Raw genomic sequence first — 23,241 nt, 5'->3', positions numbered from 1 at the left:
GAAACTAGGCTTTCTGTGGGTCTATCTGAAGATATCACAGAATGAGGAAATTGCTTTGGGGTACCACATCCAACTAAATTTTGAAACAAGCTGTAAAATAGTTGCCTATAATAAAAATCTTGATTCATGGATGTTTTATATCAATTTGAGGTATTGTATCTAAGTTCCAGTGAATGTAGAAGGAGGAATTAGAATAAGTTCTATAGTTTTTCTGGTTGTCCTGAATCACATTTTCATTTGATGGAAAGTCCTTGGGCATCAAACATAGCCAGATACCTAGTGGGTAAGTTCTATTATACGTGCCATATTTTACCTTCAGTTGATAAACATGCCTGACTACAGCTATTGCTAATGAATGATGTTAGAGAGTTTGTTGTTAAAGTTTTTAAATAGGCTAAAAAATACATGTAAATAAGAATTCCTTAAGCTAACTGGGAAAAAGTTATGAACTTCTTTTTGTTATTAAGTACAATTGCTGCTCTTGCTTTGGGGTGTTTTTTCTTTTTTTTTGAGAGAGAGTGAAGAAGCACTCATTTGTTGTTCCACTTATTTATGCATTCATTGCTCGATTCTTGTATGTGCCCTGACCAGGGGTCGAACCCGCAACCTTGGCATATCGGGATGACGCTCTAACCAACTGAGCTACCTAGCCAGGGCAACTGTTGCCTTTACTTGATTCCCTGAAAAGCCAGATTTTAAAATGTTACTGGAAGTGAATCTCCCAAGAGAATCATAGTAAATAGGATAACTTTTGTTCTCTAGGTGCATTCTTAATAGGGCACTGATACCCCAGCATATGAATATTAAAGACAGTGCAGTTAGTAAATTAGAGATAAAGGGGAGCATAAGGAATGGTTTTACAGTATATGTTATTAGAAAATTAACTACAAAGTCAAACACTGTAAGGCAGCTAAATTATTTAAGTACCAAATGAGTGGTACAGGTTAAGGGCTACAGGGGCTAGACTGGAATTCTTTGATAAGGGATGGTTACATGAATGACTTGAGTCCTTCTAAAGGAGAAAACTAGATACATGATCAGAAGGGGCGGGGGGGAGTATCCTGTTCTGGAAGTTGATTGCACTCAATGCCAAAACTATGCTAACAAGTTTTTAAAGGATGTCTCAGTGACCCTTAATCTAAAGCAGAGGTGCGGAAGGTTTGGCTTTGGGCAATATATGGCCCATGAAATCATTTGGTCTGGCCCTGCCAAGGCAACCGCAGGCGGGACTCAAAATTCAATAAATCAATTCAAAAATTCAATAAATTTTTAAGTTGATAATTTGGTATGGCCAGTGAATGATGTTGTAAGTATCCAAATGGCCCTTGGCAGAAAAGGATTCCCCACCCCTGATCTAGAGGGATATGGTCAGAGGACTGTCAACGTCCTTCACAGGAAACACCATTCAGGGCATCCACATGGGTTATTGATCAAACATGTCCTAATCTCATATCCTTTTATACAAAAGAGCCGATAGCAATAAAACAAGTCAGCACCTCATTTTTTATTCCTCTTACATATTCTATAAGGCTAGGTATTACTGCTCTGAGGTTTCACCGCCTTTAACAAGGAATCAAGTGCATGCTTATGGAACTAGCCACTGTGACACATCCTTCCAAAGAAACATCTTGTGGCCAAACATCCACTAAATGGTGTTCTCCAGGGTTTTATCATTCACCTTCAAGCTATTAGCTTTCAAGATGGCTTTATCTACTTCTGTGTTTTCAAGTGCTATCCATAAAAGTGGCACTCCCTAGCTCCTGCCTCACCCGATCTCTACTAGTACCTGTTTCGCACTGCTTTTACCTTGTCCAAATACAGCTCAATGTCTCAGTGTCCAGAACAGTCCCTGGAACATACTAGGCTTTTAAGTAATTTTTTATTGCATTAATCTAAAACCATCTTTAGTTTCAGCATGATCTATCTATAAAGGTGCTAGCTTGATATCATTTCATGTTTTGAAAACCCCTCAGTGCACCCAATAAAACAAAGTTCCTTAATGTAGCATCTACGACCGTCCCTGGTCATCTCGCCTGTCTGCATCTTCATTATCATTTGCTGTCCTTGCACTCTGCTTGCCTCAATGATAATTGCCTGTAGTCTCAAGAATTGGCACATTTTTTTTTTTTTATTCACTGTCTCAGAAGGCCCTTCCAACTTCACACACCTGTTTTACTAGTTGAATATCTGATGAAACTGCATTTTTAGAGGAATATTTGTTAAATGCTGTTAAATGTTATAACATGGCAATTCTGGCAGAAGAAAATTGCCAGATCCTGTTTAAACCAATATTCATAACCATGGAACTAGTCCTCAAACTGGAAGGCACATTACAGGTCATTTTGTAATCACCTAATTTTATATTTGGAGGTACTTCAAATTCATGTTACCTGAACTCTGATTTAGGTTCTGCCACTGAATTATTGCCTGACTAAGCAGGTTATATAGGGATTTTTGGCCTCATCTTTAAATAAGGTAAGTGAATAATCTCGAGTTTATTTTAACTCAAATATACATTGATTCTATTGATTCAAACTAAAACTTGTGCCAATAAATAGTTCTGAACTACTTTTTTTCTCTTTATGCTAGAGTGAAACATTCGGTGTTCACTATTGGCTTTAATTTTAATAAAAGTCTGAAACATTCCTAGACTGGGGAAGTGCAGTGGTCCCTCGGGTTCCAAATGTGAACCGTTCTGGAGGCTGGCTGGCTGAGGTCTGAAATGTTCAAAACCCGAGGGACCCACAGCCACAGCTGGGCCTCAGGCCCTTGCCCTCAGCGGAAGCCGCGGGGCGTGTTCCCCTTCCGAGGCGGTTTGAAACCGAAGCGTTTCCTTCCAGGTTTATGGCGCTCGGAACCCGAAATGTTCGTCAACAGAGATGCTTAAAAACCGAGGTGCCACTGTATTTCAAAGTCTCTTAAGACCTTAAGGAGCTTTTGCTAGTTAGTTCCCAAGTTGTCATATACGCCTGTGGTTCATGGTAAGCACCAAGACATTTCAGAGCCTGTGTTACTTCTGTTGGGCCCCCATCACGGTGCCATAACAAACAAACAGCATACATACCTCATGGAAGTTTTCTGCCTCTCGTTCTTTAATTTCCAGGTCGATCGCCGCCCTCCTTGCTCGTACCTCTTCTATCTTTTTCTGTATTTCTCTTTCAGACAGTTGTCCAATCTTTTCAAACTTGCTTTTTAGATTTTTAGCTTGAATCGAGCCACTCCTTTTCAATTTGATTAATTCTTCATATTCTCTGCTTAATTCAAAGGTTTCATTTTCTTCCTCTTCCTTCAACAAAAAGATATTTTTATATATTAAATACTAGAAAATTAGTTTGTACAATAAACCATCCAAAAAGTGTTCACTGTTTTCTGTTTAAAACCAAAAATAAAGGTTAAACAACCTCCGAGTGCAACCTAAGCTTACTAATTAAAAGGAGTGCCACAAATTTAAGACTTTAGATAACATTTCATCTAAGTATTTTTTCATTAGGGAATGGCTCGAGCTTCATTTAACCTTTCATTATAACCTGTTAAATATGCATATCAAAATTAGCTTTTACTAGGAATTTTTGGAAGATCTTTGTTTAGGGGAAGGGGGAGAAACGCAGTTCAGAGAACACGGGTAAGGTACAGTTCAGACACTGCGCAGCCTTCTGACACGAATGCTGTGCGGCCTTCTGCTTAGTCACAACTCACTGGACGTATTTTCATCTCTATATAGAGTCAGTATCTTTAAGGTCCTCTTTGATTTGATAATAGCCTAATATCACTCATAATACTCAAGTTAACTGAATTAAGCACCTCTCGAGATACAGTCTGGTACAATCCCTACACTTTGCTCTGTATCACTTGTATTCTCAATTTTATATTTTGTCAAGAAAGAATAGGAGTCAACCAAAATTGTGATCTAATTTTTTTTTTAAAGTGTGTCTCTTCATTTTACTTTTTTTTTTCCTTTAATCCTCACCGAAGGATATGCTTTCATCCATTTTTAGAGAGGAAGGGGGAGAGAGAAAACAACTGTGTGAGAAACAGATTGGTTGCCTCCCGTATGTGCCCCAGCCGGGGATCGATCCTGCAACTTAGGTATGTGCCCTGACTCAGAATCGAACCCGAAACCTTTTGGCATACGGGATGATACTCCAGCCAACCCGGCCAGGCCAGGGCAGGATATAATTTTTTATACCATTTTATCTTGAAAGCAAATTCAGATTCCTTTCCCTTGGCTTTTCACAATTTATAACTACTAGTTCTTTGTATACTTCTTACACTAAACCCTACTCTCGCTAAATATTGTAGTTATTACTGGTTTCCTTTCCCTGAGAAGACCTAGAGTTCTAGGCTGAGGCCATGGGAAAAGCAGGTGGGGGGAGTAGTCACAGTGGATGTGACATGAGGCTTAATTTCTTGGTTCGAGGGGGGAGAGGGGGGCCTTTCTTTACTTTTTCATCTAGGGGTATAAACAGGCAACTCTTAAAACACCAGGAACTAACAAATTTATGATACACAACATATCACACGGTCCCCAAATCTGATGAAAATTAATGATTGAACTAATCAGCTACAGTCTAGGTGACCTTGGAATTGGTGTGCTACTTGCTTGAAAACTCCCAGGCATAGTGGGGTAAGTCAGTAGCACCAGGATGTCTTGACAGTTACATTCTGCCATATATTAATCAGATTACATCTGAGTAGTATACTGAAATATGTTCTAATTTTGAAGTTAATTTTTCTATAGACAATTCATTTTCAGCTTCCTTTATAAAATAAATGCTATTTTTTTAAGGCTAGACCTTGGAATATTTTCCTACAGCATATTCATATTTTATTATTACCTATATATTTATTCATTTATACTCTCTTGGTCCGTGAGGGCAAGGAAGTAAATATCTCCACGGGCCCAATGCCCTAACCCATTAACCCATGACAGACAATTTCTAAGATTACAACCTCTGTGTAGGAACCCACTGGGTTCTGAGATCAGGAGTTGGCAAGAGGCTCCCACTGAGGCACCTGCCAACATGCTGTGTCACTGCTAGTCACCCCTTGTCCCAAGTTGGGCTGTGTGCTCTTCCCCGATCCTGCTCACGTTGCTGTCGGCCCCTCCCCACCTCCCCCAGTATCCCAGGGAGAGTTGGAATGCTGGCCTCTCTCTTCCCTCTTGGCTGGGCCATCCAGGTGGAGGGCTGCGACGTCCAGGGGCAGAAAGGAGAAAGGGCCTTGGGAGCATCAGGAGGTGGGAAGGGGGCTGCTGAGAACCCACCATGGGAGGCGGCAGACCTCAGCATATGTGGTGAGCTAAGACTCGAGCACATATTCCATTGTCCACTGTACAACACACAAATTCAAAGATAAAATTATTAAACATTTCAAGTCGGTTACCTGAGAGGATAAAACCACTAAGAGCCACCCTTCTGAACATGGGGTCCTCTGAGGGCACAAGTTACATGCCCATGCAGACGGCCCTGTACAGTGTGAGTGTGTTGTGTATTTCATTTCAACACTAGAGAAGTCATGCTAAAATATGTGACAGCATCAGAGTTCTATCTTTAATAAAATAAAATGACTCAAAGACTTGCCAAACTGATGTTCCTATTAGTATCCATGGTACTCCTTTAGTTTTATTTTGATTAAATGTATCAGGTTAATCCTATTTGTTTCAAAGACAGTAACAATTACAATTTGGTATATGAAGTACTCTAGAACAACAGCCCTCAATCATGGTGTAACCACATATAATTGTGAGGTCTATAGGAATACATATTTATTTAAGGTACTGTAGTAATATCTCAATCCCTTGCAATCTATATTTTTTAAACTAGCAAGAAAGAAGTAGAGTTATGACACGCTAGAAAGTGCACATAACTAGGTTGAAACTTGTATCGAGTGCCTCATTGGAGTACGTTGCACGTCCTTTATGTGAATAATTCTAACAAAGTTGTAAGGAAATAACATGTAAAATACTTAGATTAATGAATCTTTGTGTAATATAAATGGATATTTCTTAAAACCTTACCTCTCCCATTTCTTGTCTCAGTTGTTCAAATTCCTGTTTTTCCATTTCTAGTTTATGCTTCCGTTCCTCCTCTGTTCGTCGTTTTTCTTCTTCCATTTTTTGTTTTAATAATTCTTCAAAATTAATTTCCAGTTTTCCCGGTGTAAGAGATTCTTGAGAGATTGTTTTATATATCTCTGGGGAGTCGTCATCTAGTACCTATTTAAAATAATTCTTTTATCATTCTTGCCAAAATAATACATACTAAAAAGGGAATATTTCTTGTAGAAACTGTGATTACTGGAGTACAAAGATTTCACACTGAACTTAAAACCAAGAAACCTAAATTCTCTTCAAAAGTATAAAACAACAAACAAGGGAGGAATTAGAAAATATAAGATTGGCCCTCGCCAGTTTGGCTCAGTGGTTAGAGCGTCAGCCTGCAGACTGAAGGGTCCCAGGTTCCATTCCCGCCAAGGGCACGCACCTAGGCTGCAGGCTCCATCCCCGGCCCCCGTCAGGGCACATGTGGGAAGCAACCAATCGTCTGTCTTTCACATCGATGTTTCTCTCTCTCTCTCCCACTCTCTCTGAAAAAGAAATGGAAAAACTATCCTCATGTGAGGATTAAAAAAAAAAAAGACTGGGGTATTTTGTGATTCCATAGGAAACGGTGACCATCTAATTCTCCATTCGGATGAACACAAAGAAATACTTTGATTTTATACTATGAGTTATTTGAATTGGACATTAAGATTTTCTAATATTGAACACTTCTTTATGGGATTAAAATAAACCTCTGGTAATTAAAATAGAGCATTTCAGTTCAATCGTGGTTTTGTCTGAATGAATTAGATAACCCATCATGATCCCTTCATTATCAAGCTTAAAGTACTCAATGCTATGATTTTATCGTACTGATTTATTTACAGTCAGGCCAATTTAAAAATAAATAACAGTCAATACTTACTTTGCATGTGTTGATTTATTTTATCCTGTAACCCTACAAAGTTGAAATTATCAATATCCCCATTTTATAGAAACTGAGGCACTGAAAAGTAACTTGTTCAAAGTTAACACAAGTAACTAAGTGGCAAAGGTGGGATTCAAATCTTAAAGGTCTTTCTATAATAAAATTATAACTAATGATTTACACCTTAGTACTTTCATAAATTCCATGTCTGCCTCTTTTTCTTTTTTTTTCCCCAGGAAAAACTTTTTTTTAATTGACTTTATTGGGGCGACATTGGTTAATAAAATTCTGTAGGTTTCCGGGGTACAATTCTATGATCCCTCACCACCCACAGCCAGGTTTCCTCCCATCACCACTTATCTCCCTTTTACACTCTTACCTCCCCCACCCTCCTCTCCCTCTTGTAATCACCACACCGTTGTCTGTTCTAACTGCCACTTAGGTGTGACCTTGGGCAAGTTACCTAGCTAAAGTCTGAGTTTAGTTATCTGCAACAACTTCCGTGGAGTTGTCACGAGAACGAAATAAAATTTGGAAACACTTAGCCATGTGCCTGACACCATGGTCATAAGAAAAGGACAGTTTTATATGTCAGGACCATTCCCTGTATACAGGCAATCTCTAAACTGCAGTTAGAAACTCTGCTTTTAAATCGCTGACTTGGAATACATTTTACCATGAAAAGCAATCACCCACTTCTCTTTTTCTATCTTCTGAAAGGACGTACATAAACCTCTGACCTGAAATAGGTTAATGAGAGGGGCAAAGGGGAATTATTGGTTCTAAGAGTTACATATGACACGCTTTACCCAAGAACCAGTTCAACTCAGAAACCATGTTTATATGGTCTTACAATCCATAGGCTGCCAAAAACAGTTTTATTGATATGTGAATTAACGGATCTATAGTATGAAATTATGATACTTGGCCCTGGATAAGAAAACAATATAAATGAAGGGAAAACTTTCTTCTCTCCTGATAACAGAAATGTCTCTAGGAAGCTAGACTTCTGGTTTAATAGGTTTCCTTCCCTGCGCTTTTCCACTAGTGAGTCACGGTGAAACGGCAGTTTGGGCCTAAAAATCTGCCCCTAGGATTAGATCTCCTGATCTCACAGCTACTTCTCATTTACCATGTCTGAACCGACTTACTCTACAAAAATTAAGTGCTTTCACAATGTTTGCAGGGGTTTTGTGTAGAAACCATCTGTGAAGCAAGGTCTACTTCATATACACGTAAGACAGCTTTAATATCACTGAGTCCACAAACATAAGTTTTTTCTGCTAGAATGCGTGGTTCCACATGCTTGATGAATGGTCTCAGCTCACGGAGTGAGAAAGGCAGCCGTAAGCAGAGGCAAGACAGCGTCGGCGTGATGCTCGGGCATCCTAAGTGTTGTGAGAATGCATAAAAGGAACCCCTCTCTGGAATTTGTGTTATCAGGAAAGGCTTCCAGAAAAAAAAATGGAATATACGACTAGGAGATAGCAGAGCACAGGGCAAGGCCTGAGGGACGTGTTTCACCCAGCATTCACGAGAGCATAGCATTTCGAAGAACTGGAAAGAGATTAAGTATGTCTGGCAGATCAAAGATCAAGAAATGAAACTGGATGCCTGGCCGGGCATGGCTCAGCGGTTGAGCATCGACCTAGGATCCAGGCGATCAGGGTTCGATTCCCAGTCAGGGCACATGCCCGGGTTGCGGGCTGCAGCCGATCAATGACTCTCTCTTCATTGATGTTTCTATCGCGCTCTCTCTCCCTCTCCTTTCCTCTCTCTGAAATCAATAAAGATATATTAAAAAAAAAAAAGAAATGAAACTGGAGAAATATACTAGGGCAAGATGATAAAGAAATTTGTTTTTAAAGTTTCTGGGTTTTGGGGGGGGTGGTGGAGATGGAAGAGGGCATAAAGGGGATAAATGGTGTAGGAAAAATAAAATAAAATTCAAATAAATAAATATAAATAATTTTAAAGTTTTTGGGTTTTTGCTTTAGGGAAGTGAAAAATTTTTAACATGATCAAATTTTTTTTTTTTTTTTAAGAACGATCACTCCTGGCTTTACAGGGAAGAATGGATTAAGGGCAAGAAAACAAGTTAATTAGGAGTTGGCCCAAGGCAAGGGGTAGAGGTGACCTGCATTTGAGGGGGGGGGGGGGAGTGGGAAATGTGGAAAAAATGATAGAGTTTTAGAGTGATTTAGGAGGTAGAATAAGTGAGACTTAGTGAATGAGTGGGTGTGAGGCATGAATGAGAAGGTGGAAGTGTTTCAGGCTCCAAAGTTTCTGATTTGAGCATCTGGGTGGGTAATGCAGCCAGATAAACACTTGAATATGTGTGTGTGCAGCTCACAGAGACACAGGAAGGAAGCCAGGTCCCTGGAGCCAATTAAAGTGTTTCAAGGAGGAGGTGCCATGTTCATACTTCAACTTTCTCGAAAATAAAGTTTGTCAGGTAACCGTACATTTTACCAACATCAAAGTGGTATAAGAAATATAACTTTGTGAGGGCGTTAAGGTCGGTAGCAATATCCAGAAGTGACGCGTGAGCCTTTTGGAGTTAAATAACGGTGATTAAATGGCTTTGGTCATTCAATATGTACCGGATGGGATGGAAATTGGAGAGAGAAAAGAGGGAGGGAGGGAGGGAGGGAGGGAGGGAGGGAGGGAGGGAGGAGATGTGGGAAGGGAGAGGTGAGTGGAGGGGAGGAAGGTGGGGTAGGCAAGTCCCTGTCTAGATCCTTGGTTCTGGAAAACACGCCTCCCCGGAGAAGGGAGACAATACTCCACCTCCCTGCCGGGCAGAGCGATTTAATCAGAACTAATCGACACTCTATGGGAGCAAGCGCCTTTAACCGGCAGGAGTTAAACCACAGGAAATTTTAAAACTTGTCTGCCATCCCCACTCTTGGCACAAATTTCAGAAACAACAGGGTATTCCCCAGAGTCCAGCGGCTTCTCTAACCCAGGGTCCTGCGTGGGCCAGGGTGTGCCTGGGGACACGGCCTTACCATGCCCGGGACACCCCTTACCATGCCCGGGGACACCGCCTTACCATGCCCGGGACACCCCTTACCATGCCCGGGGACACCGCCTTACCATGCCCGGGACACCCCTTACCATGCCCGGGGACACGGCCTTACCATGCCCGGGACACCCCTTACCATGCCCGGGGACACCGCCTTACCATGCCCGGGACACTCCTTACCATGCCCGGGACACCCCCTTACCATGCCGGGGACACCCCCTTACCATGCCCGGGACACCCCTTACCATGCCCGGGACGCCCCTTACCATGCCCGGGACACCCCTTACCATGCCCGGGACGCCCCTTACCATGCCCGGGACGCCCCTTACCATGCTCCTGCGGGCTTCGGCGAATGCCCGCTGTTCCTCCTCCCGCCGCCTCCTGGCCTCGGCCTCCGCCCGCCGCTTCTCGTCTTCCCGCCTCCGTCTCTCCAGCTCCTCGAAGCTGAGCCGGAGCTTCCCGGGGCGGCGCCCTCCCGGCTCGCTCCCGGCGCCCGCGCCTCCCTCCTCCTCCTCCTCGTCCACCTGCGGGGGCGGCGCGTCAGGGCGGGCGGCGGGGGGAGCTCCGCAGCGCCCCCAGCGACGCGGTGCTGCTCTGCCCTCCGTGCGCTCCACCCAAACCCCCTTCTTTTACGTCTTAGGCGATAAAACATTCAAATTTTGAGAAATTCCAAATAAACATATACTCAAGTTAAATAAAACTTCTCAAGCAAGTCAAATTTTGAAATAGGTCAGATGAAGCATTTAAAAAAATTAAGGGGTCATTTAAGAGTTATTAAACATCAACTTTCCCAAAACAAACACAACGTGTGCATGTGCGTGTGTGTGTTTTGCGTTGTGTGTATACTTAAATTGAGGTCCAAATATACCTATACAGTCTCTCTTTGGTAGTAAAATAAAGTTATCACTCTATAATTCTCATGAACTAATCAGATAAAAGATTATTTTCTGGAACTATTTTCTGTAAAATTCAAATTTTATGGTTTTACCATTAAAATTCTAATTTAATATTAAATTCATTAAAATTTATAATTTGATTAATTGATGATATTTCTATTTCAGTTCACTAAACTGACCACCAGTGATATCTCAAATGTGTAGGTATTATGCAATTATGATTACCCAAAAGTAATAACATTTTCAAACAAATGTCTAGAAAATTAAAATTTTGGAGATATAGTCCTTAGAACATCATTAATAAAAGTTAACCAAGAAATTCTGGCCCAGCCAGCATGGCTCAGTGGTTTAGCGTCGACCTATGAAACAGGAGGTCACGGTTCGATTCCCGGGCAGGGCACATGCCCGGGTTGTGGGCTTGGTCCACCCCATCCTCCGTTAGTGGGCGCGCAGGAGGCAGCCGATCAATGACTCTCATCATTGATGTTTATATCTCTCCCTCTCCCTTCCTCTCTCTGAAATCAATAAAAATATATATTTTTTAAAAAACAGCTCTTTAAAAAAAAGATTCTGAAAGCTTTAAAAAATTATAGATGTTCCATTTTTAAATTCTTATCATGAAATCTGGAATCAGTGTTCTCCTATTTCAATTTTATTTTTCACTGATAAATCTATTAATATAATAATGAGTTAACATTTCTAAAGCACTTATTATATGCCAGACCCTACTTTAACTGTTTTCTGTAGTAACTCTTTTAATAATTAAGAAGTGGGCACAATTATTTTCACAATTTTATAAATGAGGAAGCTAAGCTAGAGACGTTAAATAACTTGTCCATGGTCACACACTATAAGGGTAGATATCTGAATCCAAAACTCATGTGCTTAATGATTACACTATGTACATATGTATGTAGTGTGTGTGTGTGTATATTATATATGTACATATATAATACATATACACACACTGCATATTCCATAGTAAACTTCTCCGGTATGTTCAAACGTTTGAAAAACTGGACTGAAACTAAGTGTACACTTATGAATAGGCTTGAAAGTGTGCTGCACTCTGCCATTAAATGCGGTGCAGGGCTGAACGAAGAGATGGAAAGACACCAGTCACAGAGTCATTACTGTGCGTATTCACAACTTATAAAAACAAAGATTTTAAGTATATTAGATCAAACGTCCCGAAATAGAAACTGGAAAATAATACAGATGCATATTATGGGTGGAATGTGCATACGGTTTCCAATTCAGACCCTTTTATATAGAAAGTCTCTTTGAATTCGTAGGAAGGAAGCTCATCTCAAGCCAGCCACCTTCCCTAATATTAAGTGTTTTATCTATAACGTCATGGGTGAGTTTCTATTGTGTTCACAGTAGCTGTGTTCCTGGATGCTGTTGCGCCACCAGGCCGCACCCCCGTGCCCTGCCCGCGGGCAGGCCGCTGGCTCACCATCTGCCGTCGGGCCTCCTCGAAGGCTCGCCTCTCGTCCTCCAAGCGCCGCCGGGCCGCTGCCTCCGCTTCCTTCCTCCGGCTTTCCTGTCTCTGTCTCTCCAGCTCTTCAAAAGTTAGCTTCAGTTTCCCAGGACCAACGGCTTCCTTTGTCGCCTCGCCATCCAGTTCGTCATCCTAAGAACACACGAAAGGCCGCCTCTTAGTCGCCAGGGAGGTGCCGCCCCCGAGTCGGCCACCCTCCCTTGCTACCGAGAAGGCGAAGGTACCACGACCAGCGACAGGCACTGGGCTTCCTTCAGGGACGGCCGCTGTTCCTCACGTCCTGCCCTCTGCTCTTCTCCACCCGGGACCCTTTCCTTTTCTTCTCTTTCTTCTTCCAGGTCCTCGAAATCCTTTCTTATTTTTCCAGGTGTTTTGTGTGACTTGACAGGTACCACTGTGACAAGGAGTGAATCATCTCCTTCCTAATTTACAAAACAGAGAGTTAGCAGATTTCTTCCTAATCAGAATCTAGGTTTCATGGGACCCGACTTCCATCATTGGTGAATTTCATTACATTGCCATCAATGTTATGAAGAACAAATACATCTATATCTCTATATTGATGTCTACATATAAATATCGATATAGAGATATAGAGATATTACAGGTTTTTATTAAATAGCTCTTTTTCCAAAGTCAGTGTACATTATGAGTTAATTGCATGCAAATCCACTGCTGACAAGGTTCAAGGATGATCTTCTTCCCTAGATGATGGTGTTAATACAGCTGTTCGGATAAAAGTGCATGACATCATCTGAATTTAGCTGTCCATGCACTAATCCCACAGAAGGCAGTGTGCATGTGAGTGCACTCTAAATCAATTTGATGGTGGATGGGTTCAGTTTAAGCACACACACAAAATTTCTCCATATGATTTTTTTCTCTCCACGCAAGTTTTTAAATAGTTAGCAAAACTAATATTTAGTGAAGGCAAAAAGCAGTATTTCCAAGTGACTTATAAAACATTTTTGTATTATAAACAAAACTCTTTGGTGTTTGATTTCATTGTAACATTCTTAAATTTGTTGTTTTTAATGTATTTTAATTCTATTACATAATGTTGCTTTCCATTTATGTGGCTGTAGTTTTAGGTACACCATCAAATTGACTGATTTTTAACTTTCTGTTAGATAAAAAGGGGTCCCTAAAATTTCTGTGACTGTTAAATTTTTCTTCATGGTAACAGATAACACTGCACTCTACTAACATGTGATAACCAAACTATCAAGAGGAGAGAACACAAATGATGAAAAGAAAACTGCCTTTTTATCCCGTCAGCTTTCAACTATCTCAACTATTCCAAAAATATGCAGTCTTGCCAGAGTATCTCACACCGAGACTGATGTCTCTAACCATGAAAGCAAAATATACTTTTCTTTAAACACACTAAGCTATAATGTTTGAAAGTGCAAAAATATGATCTTGCTTTGCAAAATATCTTTGTACTTTTTGTTGTTGTTGCTGTATTTATAATAAAAAGAATAAAAACTTAATTTTTAATTAAAAGATTACTTGTGAATCAGATAGTTTTAGGTGAATGTTTCATTAAAGGAAATGTCCATTTACCTCTGACGCTGATTCAGTTCCCGTATTGTTTATGTCCTCAATCTATTGAATGAGAATGTCATATCATTACATTACAAAGGATTTCTGGTTTTTGCTTTTAAACATACAATGGAAAATAATTTAGTTGTGACTTACGGTAAATTTTCAATTTATAATTTTTGAAATATTTTTATGTTGTTTCAAATTAGCCAACTATATCCCTTTAAGTGGAGATTAAACTTTATATTGGTTTTTGCATTTTGATATCAATATCAATATCTAGGGAACACTATGTTTAAGAAAAAATTAAAATAAAGCCTACCTTTGTCATTCTGGAATTTGGATAGTTGACCAAACTCTTATGACATGGCAGTGAGCTTACATAAGCAGCGATTATTAGTGAAATTATCCACTTAAACTGAGATACAGAAACATTTCTCATTCTCTGTCTCTGCCCCAGCAAAAGAAAACCTATCATTAGCAATCAAATAACCATGATGACTTTATTTTACAATAGAAATAGATGGCAAAAACATAACTGACACAATAGTGTGGTGAAAGGTGTCGGCTTCCACACAGAAAGGGAAAAGATTCTGGACATCGTAATTGTTTATATTTTGACCAAATCCAGGTAGGGAAGGCCCTCATTCCAAACATTACTCACAAGAAGCATCACTGTTAGCTTGAAGGGCAGGCTAAGGTACAAAACACACTGAGAAATGAGAGAAATCAGGTGATTTATGGAAGGCAATGTTTGAGATCTCAGGAAAAGGAAACATAAGCAATGTGAAAATGGGAAAAGTTAGAAAGTAAAAATTCAGATTGTTTATTGTTTTGATTTTTAGCACCAGTGAAAGAGCTTAGGAGTAGTGTGTTCCTCACGCAGCCTAAGGGAATTCTGTTGTGCCTTGGTTCATACTAGGAACATACTAGGGCTGGCTAAGTCCCTGTTCTCACACCATCCACTTTTCTATATTCTCTGTCAAGGAAGAGATAACACATTTTATTAAGATACCACATTTCTTGAAAAATAAATTATTCTGAACAAATTGTTAAAAATAAATCTATTTTCTTTTTTAATAGCTTATTTTTAATAGTTTTGTCCAGAATGATGTGCTTTGTTACAGAATTATTTATCACACTGATTTGCCATGTAAGTGGTGAAGATTATATTGAATGATGTATTATACTAAGAAACAATTTAATGGATCTATAATGAAATAACTACAAAATTATTTCCCTTCAAAAGGATGTTAATAATTCCTCTACAAATCACATTAATCTCTCAATAACAAGTTCTAGGAGATATGGTGAGAAGCCAGACATTGAGAGTATAGGGAAGAATTTCACTCAGACACTCTCCCAACTCAGGGATCCCTTCTATAGCATTTAAAAAAAAATTGATTGATTGATTTTAGAGAGAAAGGAAGGGGAAGAAAGAGAGAGAGGGAAAAACACTGATCTGTTGTTCCACTCATTTATGCACTCGTTGGTTGATTCTTGTATGTGCCCTGAACGGCATCGAAACCGCACCTTTGGCCTATGGAGACAGCGCCCTGACCAGCTGAGCTGCCCGGTCAGGGCTGTACATGTACATTCTTGAATATGGACTTGTACAAGTGGATCTGTCAAATAAACATGAAGACTCTTCTTGACTACCTATGTCATATTTTACTTCTTATATTCAATGATAGATTAAATTGTATTAGATTTGAGCAGAAAATATACTTAATTAGGATTTTAAATTATTAGCAAGATAAAATTGCTATTGATAGTTTATTTTGTTCTACCTAAATATTCTCAAATAATTTAACAGGCCCAAAATTTCATTAACCAAGATTCTGTGGCACCCTGCAATGTAGGGTCAAGGGTTACTAAAGTGGTTCTTTTCCATGATTATATTTTATTTCCATCTATCTCTGAGTATCCTACGTGTTTATCATGTTCAAACTCACCTCTTCATCATAGACATAGTTTTTCTCTGAGAAAATATTGCCTACATATTCAGTGCCTGGGGTTGGGATGAGTCTTAAAGTCTAGTGAGTAATTAGTGCTTTCTTGAAAAAGGGCAGAAGACTTGAAAGAAGTAGACCAAGCCTGTGTGCATACTCACCATTTGCTGCCCAACATCATGTATTTTAATTATGCATTTCATCACCTTATTTTATAATTTATAAATAAAATTACAAAGTTATGTATTTTATCTTTATAATTTATAATACTATTCAATATCATTGTCTTCCCTTGTGAAATTTCATTGCAAAAGACACACTAATCTTTGACGACTGGAGGTGGCAGAGATAAAGTATATAACCTCCTTTCCTCAGATAAAGAGGTAACACAGTCATAAAATAGAGGAATTTTCAATTATTGTTTATAATTCATCTGGCATATGTCATTATTTGCCACCATGCAAATGGTTATTGGTGCCATAGAAGTGGTTATTTGCAAAGTCTGGGTAAATAAATTTCTTTGGCATGCAAGTATGGCATATGCTTTGCTTTCTTTGTCACTTTTCTTTTTAGAAAGGTAGCAGAAGCTGAGGGGAGCATAGCAAATAGATGTAAGGCACTTAAAGAGTAGGAAAGAAAAAAAAAGCCAAGTACAATCTCACAATTAAAATAGTTTTTAAAGAAACAATATACTGTGAAGACTATGTTATAATATTTGTTAAAATATTGATGAGAGGATGAGAAACTAAAACAGCTCCGTAACATTTTATCTATATCTATTATTATTTAGGTGAAACATTAAGCATTTATAGCCCACTTACTTTGTATCGGGCACTGTTCTAGGTGCTTTGCATTTATTAACTCACGTAATCTTATTTACAACTCTAGGATATAAATACCATTATTATCTCATAAAGCTCAGGACATTGATCATCTCTTTTGATCTTCCAATGTTGATCAAGCTGAAGCACATAAACAATATCTCTGTTGTCTGTCATCTGTTCAACTCTATGACTACAGATTATTTATAATACAAAACAAATATCAATATACTAAAGAAATTTTTGTGATCATTTAGTTCTTTATTTAAAATATAATTATGACTATTAGAACTGCAAGTTTTTATGTCATTATAATCATTAATATTTGAGAGATTAGCTTTTTCTGGAAATCATATCAGATTCTTCAGTATTTCAAAAATACTTACCAGCCTCTTAGTTCTCATGCTCTGAGCTAAAATATATGGGAATTTGAAGTTCATTAAGAGACTATATAAAATCACAGTAATAATACTTTAATTATAATTTCTCCTCTGTGGCTATAGGCATCAGTTATATAAAGGAAATGTATGTCCACATTTGCTCCCCTCTCCTATTACCATCCCCAACTTAAAAAAAATAATTAAACTAGCTAATAATATCATTACTAAATAAAATGTGATTTAATTAGTTTCAAATTCTTGCATAGAAAGATATACTAATTATGCCTTAGTCTTTGATAATAAGTATTTTTTTAAAAAATTTTATTGATTTTTAGAGAGAAAGGGGGAGGGGGGAGAGGGAGGGGGAGAGAGAGAGAGAGAGAGAAACATCGGTTGGCTGCCTCCTGCACCCCCCCCCACTGGGGACTGAGCCCCAGCCTGGGCTTGCGCCCTGACCAGGAATCGAACTGGCAACCTTTTGGTGCCCAGGATGATGCCCAACCAACTGAGCCACACTGGCCAGGGCTTAACCAAGTATATTTATTGACTGCTATGAAAAGACCGGGATTTTATTAAGTGCTTGTGGGTAGTTTACATGTGAAATCGCCTTACACCCTTCTGAAACCCTCTGACACGTGGAGAACAATAAGCAGTGCGGACAGTGCGGGGAATGCGGGTGGAACAGCACGATGGTGTGGAACAGAAGCGCCGCAGGCTTCAGCCTCGGAGAGGCACCTCTGCCCTCACCCTTCAAGGCAGTTGATGTTCAACACTTGCGCTTCAGATCTGGTTTTCAAGGCAGCTGCTATTTAATAGGTCCGCGTTACATTAAACTATTTCAGTTAGGCCCGAGGGAGCGCCTACCTGCTGGGCCCGCCGGGCCAGCTCGCGCTGCAGCTTCCTCTTCTCCAGCAGGTCCTGCTGCAGCCTGCGCCTCCGCTCCTCCTCCGTGCGCTTCCTCTGCTCCTCCTGCCGCTGCTTCTCCATCTCCGCGAACCTGCCTTTCACAGTTCCTGAGAGCAGGGAAACGGGCTTGGCGTTGGTCCTCTTTCTTTTCTACAGCTTCGGTGACACTGTGCCCTTGGAGCGCCTTACCTTTCAGCTTCGGGACGTAAGCCTTCTCCACCTTAGCAGACGCCTCCTCCTCCTCGTCAGGGGCCAGCAGGTCCTTCACCTAGATGGCCACATAAAGGACCCTGAGCATGTCACAAGTTCGGACCAAGCCACCTTATACACAGAGTCGCTAAGTACTTCTTAAATACAGGACATTATTCTAACTCTCGTTAATACGACACATGGTTAACGTGCATGATGAGATGTGAGTGAAGGCGAAAGCGAGCATTTGCACAAGCACGAGATAAAATCATAAAATGACCTCCTGCTTTCTCCTGTTCCATTCTTTCTCTCTAATATACTGTTCTTTTCTTCTTTGCTTTTCGTCTCTAGAGCGCCTCTGATTTCTTTCTTCCCTGGCTCTCTGCATGGCTTCAAACTTATCCTTTACATCCCCTTTGCCAAGTTTTGGCACATAGGTTTTTGGGACAGGTTTAGATGAAGAAAGCAGAATCTTCGTTAGAAGAAAATAAAGAGGAGAGAGTAAAAAAAAAAAAGAAATTAGGTAAAGATAGATCAGGATAAGCAATACAAGAAATACTTGTTGAAACAGAAAATAGAAATGAATTTGAAACCTTTAGCTGAACCGTTAGAATCTGATTACTTTCTGAAGTCTAAGCGTAAAAAGGGAAACTACAGAAACTATGAGAGTAGACATTTTATTAATAGATCGTACAAAAGTTCCATTTTGTAAGTGCATTCCACTGAAGCAGGGCTGGTAAAATATGAAAACTGAATACTGCACTCTCATTTAAACCAACCTGTATTAAGACATCAAGACTAATTTCAATAAATTAGATGAAGTCGAAAGTAAAGCAAAAGTTTAGGCTTTAAAGTTTAAAGCCCAATTCACACATGAATGTTCTTGCTTGTTTCCATATCTAACATGAGCAAACTGAAAGCCAGTCCTTTCTCATTTGTGGCTGGGATGTGCCAGGGTCTTTGTGCACAAGCAGTGACTTATATTTTTACTGCCCATCAAGAACTTCTCTAAACCAAAATTAAAAATGTGTGAGAGTCCAGCCAGCGTGGCCCAGCGGTTGAGCATCGACCTAGGACCCAGGAGGTCACGGTTCGATTCCCAGTCAGGCCACAGGCCCAGGTTGCGGGCTGGATCCCCAGTCGGGGGCATGCAGGAGGCAGCTGATCAATGACTCTCATCACTGATGTCTCTCTCTCTTCCTTCCTCTCTCTGGAATCAATAAAGATATATTTAAAAAAGAAGAAAATGTGTGAGAAAGCTGTATCATTCCAAGTAGGATGAACTCTAAGAGGAAAATTCCCAAAAGCCAAAAGAGCTTCCCCAAGAAGGAGGAATCTGGTAAAAGACTAGAGAAAAGATTTTCCTCCACTGTAACACCTGGAAGGCAAATTATTTTCCTCATTTTTGAAAATCAAGCTTATCTCTAGGAGAAGATTCAGTAAATAAAGCTTCGGTGTCTCCCAACCCCAAGCCCTTTCTCCTAGTAATAATGGCAAATGGCTTAATTAATCTGTGCCTACCCAGCCTCTGTTTTATCCACTCATGGTGTCATTGGCCATTTAAGTCTTTTTTAAGTTTATAATTTTGGGGTGTCCCCAAATTTGGGGGTGAGCTCTTCTTACTACGAGTCTCCGTAACTGCAGCCAAGAACCAGGAAATGGCTAAGAGACGTTTAATCGCAGCTGCTGGACGATATGCTAAGAAGGATCCTCACCTGAGAGTGAATTGTCGCCATCTCCTAAGAGAGTGACCTCAGGTCCGTTCTTTTAATACTGAAAAAATAACTTCTAAGACTTACGATGATATTAAAATTCTACTCAAGATGCTGCCCAACCCATCCGCTTTACTATCACTCACAAATTTAATAATCATGATTCCTAGATTAGACCCTGAGTAAAACTACAGGACCCAAGGCCAACCTCTACATTTCTTACGCTTTCTATCTTTGGCTATGTTATTATGAGCTTCTCAATGTGACCTTTCCACTTACAACTGCCCTTTCAGCAGTTCCACGGTCAGCCTTATGTTTCCCCCAGTGTTTTTTAACTCTTGAGTCTTACCTCAGCCTTTTGGGAAATATCATTCATGTTTGCTCTATGTGGTCTCGGAGTGATTTTGAAGCTTTGTATATTTTTTCACCTGAAAAAAATATATTAGTATTGAATAAGAATTTTTAATTATTTAACTTTAAAAACATGCTATGCATATGCATATATGCACAACCCAAGGACACGGACAATGGTGGGGAGAGGGACTGGGGAGGGGGAAGGAACGGGGTGGAACGGGTCATTGGGGAGAAAAAGGGACATCTGTAATATTTTAAACAAAAATAAAATTAAAAAAATAATAAAAACAAAAACATGCTATGCATTTTTGTAAATACTAATCGCATCTTAATTGCTCCTTAAGCAATACTGACATTATCCAGGCAAGTACTAAATTGTGATAACCCTCAGTTTCTTTACCCAAGATTTAGGGTAGAGGAGTACAAGATGCACGGTATTAAAAGATCTTTGTAAGTGTATGACCCAAAATCGCTCGAGACGGTATCTAGTGCACTTGCAAAGAATTTGTATTCTGCAGTTATTAGGTGTATTATTCTATAAATATCAACCAGGTCAAGGTGGTTGATCGTGTTATTTAAGTTTCTGTTTTCACTTTTTTTTTGCCTAGTTTTATCAGACTTTGACTATGTGGAATTGTCTCTTTTTTGAATTCTGTCATTTGTGTCTCATGTATTTTCCAACTCTTTTAAGTGCATATACATTATGATTGTAATATCTTCTGTTTGAATTGACCCTTTCTTTGGTAGGAAATTTCCCTCTTCTTACCTCATTGCCTTGAATTTGCCTTATATTAAAATAGCCACATCACCTTTCTTAAGTTTAGTTTGCATGGTATAAAATTTTCTAGCCATTTATTTTCAACCTATCTTTGTCTTTACATGTGAAGTACATCTTTTGGACACACCACATAATTGGACTTTGCTTTTTTTTTAAAAAAAATCAATGCTGATAATATCCATTAATTGCAATGTTTAGCCTATTAACATTTAATGTAATTATTTATATGAATGGACTTAAGTCTACCATTTACTATTTCTTATTTGCCCTCTTTTTTTGTCCCTGTATTACTCTTTTCGTATCAATTCCATTGATTTTGTTGTGTGTTTTTCTTAGATTCCATCAGATTTTCTATATAGATGATTATATCATCTGTGAACACTTTTTCCTTTGCAATCTGGATGTCTTTTATTTCTTTTTCTGGCCTGATTGTACTAGCCAGAACTTCCAGTACAGTGTTAGATAGAAGTAATGAGAGCAGACTTCTTTGCCTTGTTCCTGATCTCAGGAGAAAAATGTTCTCTCACCAATAAGTATGATTTTAGCTATAGATTTTTTTCTTAGATGCCCTGAATCAGATTAAGTTCCTTTCTATCCCTATTGTGCTGGAGTAATTTCAGGAACAAATATTGAATTTAATGCTTGTTCTGTGTCTATTAAGATAATCACTCAGCTTTTATTTTTTACTATGGTGAATTAATTTATTTGTTTTCAAATGTTAAATCAACTTTCCATCCCAAAGATAAATGTCATTTGATTACAATGCATTGTCCTATACATACTGACAGACTCAACTTGATAAAACTTTGTTAAGTTTTGCATCCATGCTTACAAGGGGTATTGGTCTGTAGTTTTATTTTCTTGTAATAGCTGCTTTTGTTAACAACGTAATACTTCTCTCACTGAATGAGTTGGGAACTCTTTTCTCTCCTTTAAGTTTCTGTAAGAGTGCATGTAGAATTGGTATTATTTTTTCCCTTGAATGTTTGCAAGAACTTCCCAGTGAAGCTGTCTGGGGCTAAAGTTTTCTTTGTGGGAGGAGACAATATGCTGGCGGTGAGCGGGTCTTGATTCCATGTAACTATTAACGAGGTCCTAACCGTTGTAGTTGAATAGGTCAGTGGGTGCCTATATATTACTAACAACAATTGATAATAAAAGCAGTCCGTGCATGGATGAGAGTGTGTCACTAATCAAGATTTATGAGTAATCTAATTATATGTTCCCGAGATAAAAATAACAAATAGTTCTGTTCGATTACCTGAGCCATTCTATCATATTTAGAGTTATCTATTAGATATTTTTTCTTGTATAACCAACAAAACCTACTCTTAATATTCAGTTTCTCAAACCTTAGAGTTATTTCCGGTTCATTTTTCTCTATCTCCTAAATTTTAATAGATTGTCAAGCTTTGCGAACGTTGCCTTCAGATTTGTTCTTATATGTCACTGCCCCTACTTCCACTGGCCCCACACTACTACAAGCCTTCACCTCGCATGCTCATTAGCACAATTTGATAATCAGACCCAAATCCAAATTCCAACGCTGTCGCTTCCTAGTTAGGATTAGACGCGATAACGTATATAAAGGCTCTAGAATAATACCTAACATTAGTAGGTGTCCATAATTTTGATTCATTTCATTACTCATGGTCTCCCTCACTACAGTAAAAACCTGCATTTTCCCGCAAGTGAGCCTACATTAACATATTATCTCTCATTTAAAAGAGTAATACCAAAGGGTATGAAGAAAATTTGAGCAATCTCATATGGGTTTTAGGGATTGATAATTTTAGCTGAATTAATTGACTAGAGTGAACTTCAAAAGGACTTTTTTCCCCTGGTAAAATGAAAGAAAATTGTGTGGCTTGGTGACAGTGACGAATTAGCCTGTCAAGAACAGTCGGGCGAATAAATGAATCAGTTGGCTCTCTTCAGCTAATTTTTTAAAAAATCTTCAAATTATATCATCTTGACTTATTTATAGAATCAGAATGAAAGAAGACTGATTCTTAAATTTTACTGAGTAAAACCACTTAGAATAGTTCTTTAAATGTCATTTCAGTATTCTGAGCTCTCGTTCTGAAAGTCTGTGAAAATTTGAACAGTACTGAACCTTAACTTTTTTGGTTAAAATATAAGAAAGTGATCCTTTGCTGACAGTTTGTTCGGTTCAACATTTTGAGGATTAAAAAGTTTTAGCAAAAT

At 39.1% G+C, this 23,241-nt stretch overlaps 1 protein-coding gene across 6 annotated transcripts in view; it reads right to left on the bottom strand.

The window, feature by feature from the left end:
- NEXN (nexilin F-actin binding protein) overlaps positions 1 to 23,241 on the bottom strand; it is a 37,890-nt gene that overhangs the window by 2,197 nt on the left and 12,452 nt on the right. For 3 of the 6 annotated variants that reach the window (XM_081144144.1, XM_081144143.1, XM_081144142.1), the window contains exons 2-11: positions 20,251 to 20,329; positions 18,470 to 18,661; positions 18,190 to 18,268; positions 17,959 to 18,107; positions 13,963 to 14,004; positions 12,621 to 12,818; positions 12,352 to 12,528; positions 10,326 to 10,520; positions 6,017 to 6,214; positions 3,065 to 3,286 (exon numbers count right to left, since the gene is read on the bottom strand). In XM_081144144.1, coding sequence (XP_081000270.1) covers positions 3,065 to 3,286; positions 6,017 to 6,214; positions 10,326 to 10,520; positions 12,352 to 12,528; positions 12,621 to 12,818; positions 13,963 to 14,004; positions 17,959 to 18,107; positions 18,190 to 18,268; positions 18,470 to 18,661; positions 20,251 to 20,277 — 1,479 coding nt within the window. In that variant the 5' untranslated portion in view covers positions 20,278 to 20,329. The remainder of the gene's footprint in view (positions 1 to 3,064; positions 3,287 to 6,016; positions 6,215 to 10,325; positions 10,521 to 12,351; positions 12,529 to 12,620; positions 12,819 to 13,962; positions 14,005 to 17,958; positions 18,108 to 18,189; positions 18,269 to 18,469; positions 18,662 to 20,250; positions 20,330 to 23,241) is intronic. The other 3 variants (XM_081144145.1, XM_081144146.1, XM_081144147.1) reach the window with 3 other exon arrangements.

Source organism: Miniopterus schreibersii (genome assembly GCF_964146895.1).
Source record: "Miniopterus schreibersii genome assembly, chromosome: 8".
Classification (NCBI taxonomy): domain Eukaryota; kingdom Metazoa; phylum Chordata; class Mammalia; order Chiroptera; family Miniopteridae; genus Miniopterus; species Miniopterus schreibersii.
This window is presented reverse-complemented; position numbering and strand designations above follow the sequence as displayed.